General features: G+C 45.4%; 1 protein-coding gene across 1 annotated transcript; it reads left to right on the top strand.

Moving 5' to 3' along the window:
• The first annotated feature begins 1,036 nt into the window (after positions 1–1,036).
• On the top strand, positions 1,037–1,792 carry FAM243A (family with sequence similarity 243 member A). Its single transcript, XM_030329545.1, has one exon. The coding sequence runs from the start codon at positions 1,037–1,039 to the stop codon at positions 1,790–1,792; it is 756 nt and encodes a 251-aa protein (XP_030185405.1).
• Positions 1,793–2,323: the final 531 nt, after the last annotated feature.

The raw sequence follows: 2,323 nt of genomic DNA, 5'->3' as shown, positions 1-2,323 counted from the left end.
CGCTAGAATTTAAAGCAAAGTGTCCTTTTGCCTTGAGTGTATAAAATTAAAAGTGCTTTCCAGATGGGTTACTGAATTCACTCAAGAACCAGCAGCCAATGAAAGACAGGCTTGCAGACTGACTCTTTTGTACTATTTGCCATACCTTCCTCTTCCACCTGTGAACTCCATGCATATGCAGACTTAACCCACACACATGGGCAGGTCTCACTGGACGTGTCATGGCTGTACCACTGGCTCCTGACACAATGCCCGGTGCTTAGTAGGTGCTCAATAAATATATTTGGAATGGATGAATGAATGTAAATATTCCTCTTTGTCCTCATGAACCCATCAGAAAGGCATCATAAATTTGGCTCATCACCGTTAAAGGACTGTTGTGGTTAGGATTGTGTCCCTCCGTCCCGCAAATTATGTGTTAAAGCCCTAACCGTCCCCAGTACCTCAGAATGTGACTATGTTTGGAAAGAGGGTCTTTAAAGAGGTGATTAAAGTAAAATGAGGTCATATGGGTGGATCCTAATCCAACATAAAGAAGTCATAAAGATCATAAAGAAATTAGGCCAGAGACATGCACGCACACAGAAGAAAGGCCATGTGAGGACACAGTGAGACAGTGGCCATCTACCAGCCCCGGAGAGAGACCTCAGAGGAAGCCAAACCTGCTGACACTTTGATCTTGGACTTCCAGCCTCCGGGAACATGAGAAAATAACTTTGTTGGTTAAGCTGGCCAGTCTTTGGTATGTTGTTACAACAGCTCTAGCGAACTCCTACGATTGCCAATCTCTGCCTCAGACCATGGCAGAAGCGATGTCAAAGAAACATTTTTTCGTGGTTCGCATTTCCCATTCCCATATCATATAAGCCAGAAGAAAATTGTTCTCAGTATGTGTTTCGTGGTGCTTTGAAATCCACAGTGTATCTATGTGACTGGCCTCGCTGTAAGAAAGCCCTTTGTGAGGTCGTCATGTCACTCTTGCCAAAGCTGCACAGATGGAGACATGCAGGCTTTTAAAAACACTTGAGAAGACACCATGCCTCACTTTGCAAACCCTCTTTTAAGAAACATCATTACCAGAAATCCATTCGATAACATCAAGAGGAAGCGATGCCTCCAATATTTGAAAACGCTGAAAACACTGCAAAATGATGGATTTAAGACCATATATTTTGGAGAAACCAATATTGCCGAGAGTCTTGTCGCCGGAGAAGATTTCAGTGATGGGTGTTTCATGCAAACTCCAACTTGGTGTATCGTGCATGCTGGTGGTAGTCAAGGATGGGTGCCTTGGAAGTACCAGACGTTCCTTAGAGATGAGGTATGCATCAAACAGGAAGACAGCCTCTTCTCTGAGTTCTGTGATGTGGCGAGGAAGGCCTACGGGAAGTGTGCCATTGTGGTCAAAGAGAGAAGGCAGCAAGACAAGAAGAAGCCAGAGGAAGACAAAGAGCCAGAGGCCCAGATCCATGCCCCATTGGTCATTAACCTAAAGAGCCTTGTGTGTTGCCCGGAGGTAGCCAAGTCCTGTGGCCACGAACTACTCTCTCTGCCTTCCCTTTACAATTACCTAAACCCTTTAGACTCAGCCTGGTCTTCTTTGAAATGGTTTATCATCAATAACAGAAAGGAGTTTTGCTTTCAGTACATTGACAGTGTCTATTCTTACCAGTACATACTTGTCAGAGATTTAATTAGCAAAGGGATCGAAAGGATAAACCCAAGCAAATGGAAAACACTAACCGACAAAGTGCGGAGATGGGAAAACTACTATCTTGGTAAATTTTCTTAAGGGTGATTCCTCTAACAAGCGGTTGGGACCATGCTACGGGCAGTCTTTACCAACTCTGCTGGGCTCGACTCGGGACCACTGCAGCCAAAGATACTTCAACAATGACCTCACAGGGATGCTGTGAGGACTGAGGTTTCTAAGGGTGTTGGCCAAGTGCTGTAGGTTTACTGGAGGTTCCATTAAAGCTTGTTGGTGAATTAGGGATCTCGACTCCCGTCTTGTTAAGGCCATCTTGAGGGCTGGTCAGTGGGAGGAGTACAACTAAGCCCAAAGGAGCTTGATGGGGAGCAGGGGTGGTCAGAGCTAAAGGTTGTGTGGTCGAAACTTTTAGGTCAGAAAGAAAAAGAACCAAGTGTGTGGTCACCAAAAGGTTGAAATAGTGTGCCAACCGGCTTGAGCCACCAAAATAATCTACAGGGAACCAGTTTGCCATCAGTAGGAGATGTGGTCCAGACAGTGGCTGAACAGGCTTTTTGCTTCCCGTTGCTCGAAAAAAAAAGGTGTTGGAGGCTGAGTGAGAGACAAGGAGGT

Source organism: Lynx canadensis, chromosome C2, assembly GCF_007474595.2.
Source record: "Lynx canadensis isolate LIC74 chromosome C2, mLynCan4.pri.v2, whole genome shotgun sequence".
NCBI lineage: Eukaryota > Metazoa > Chordata > Mammalia > Carnivora > Felidae > Lynx > Lynx canadensis.
This window is presented reverse-complemented; position numbering and strand designations above follow the sequence as displayed.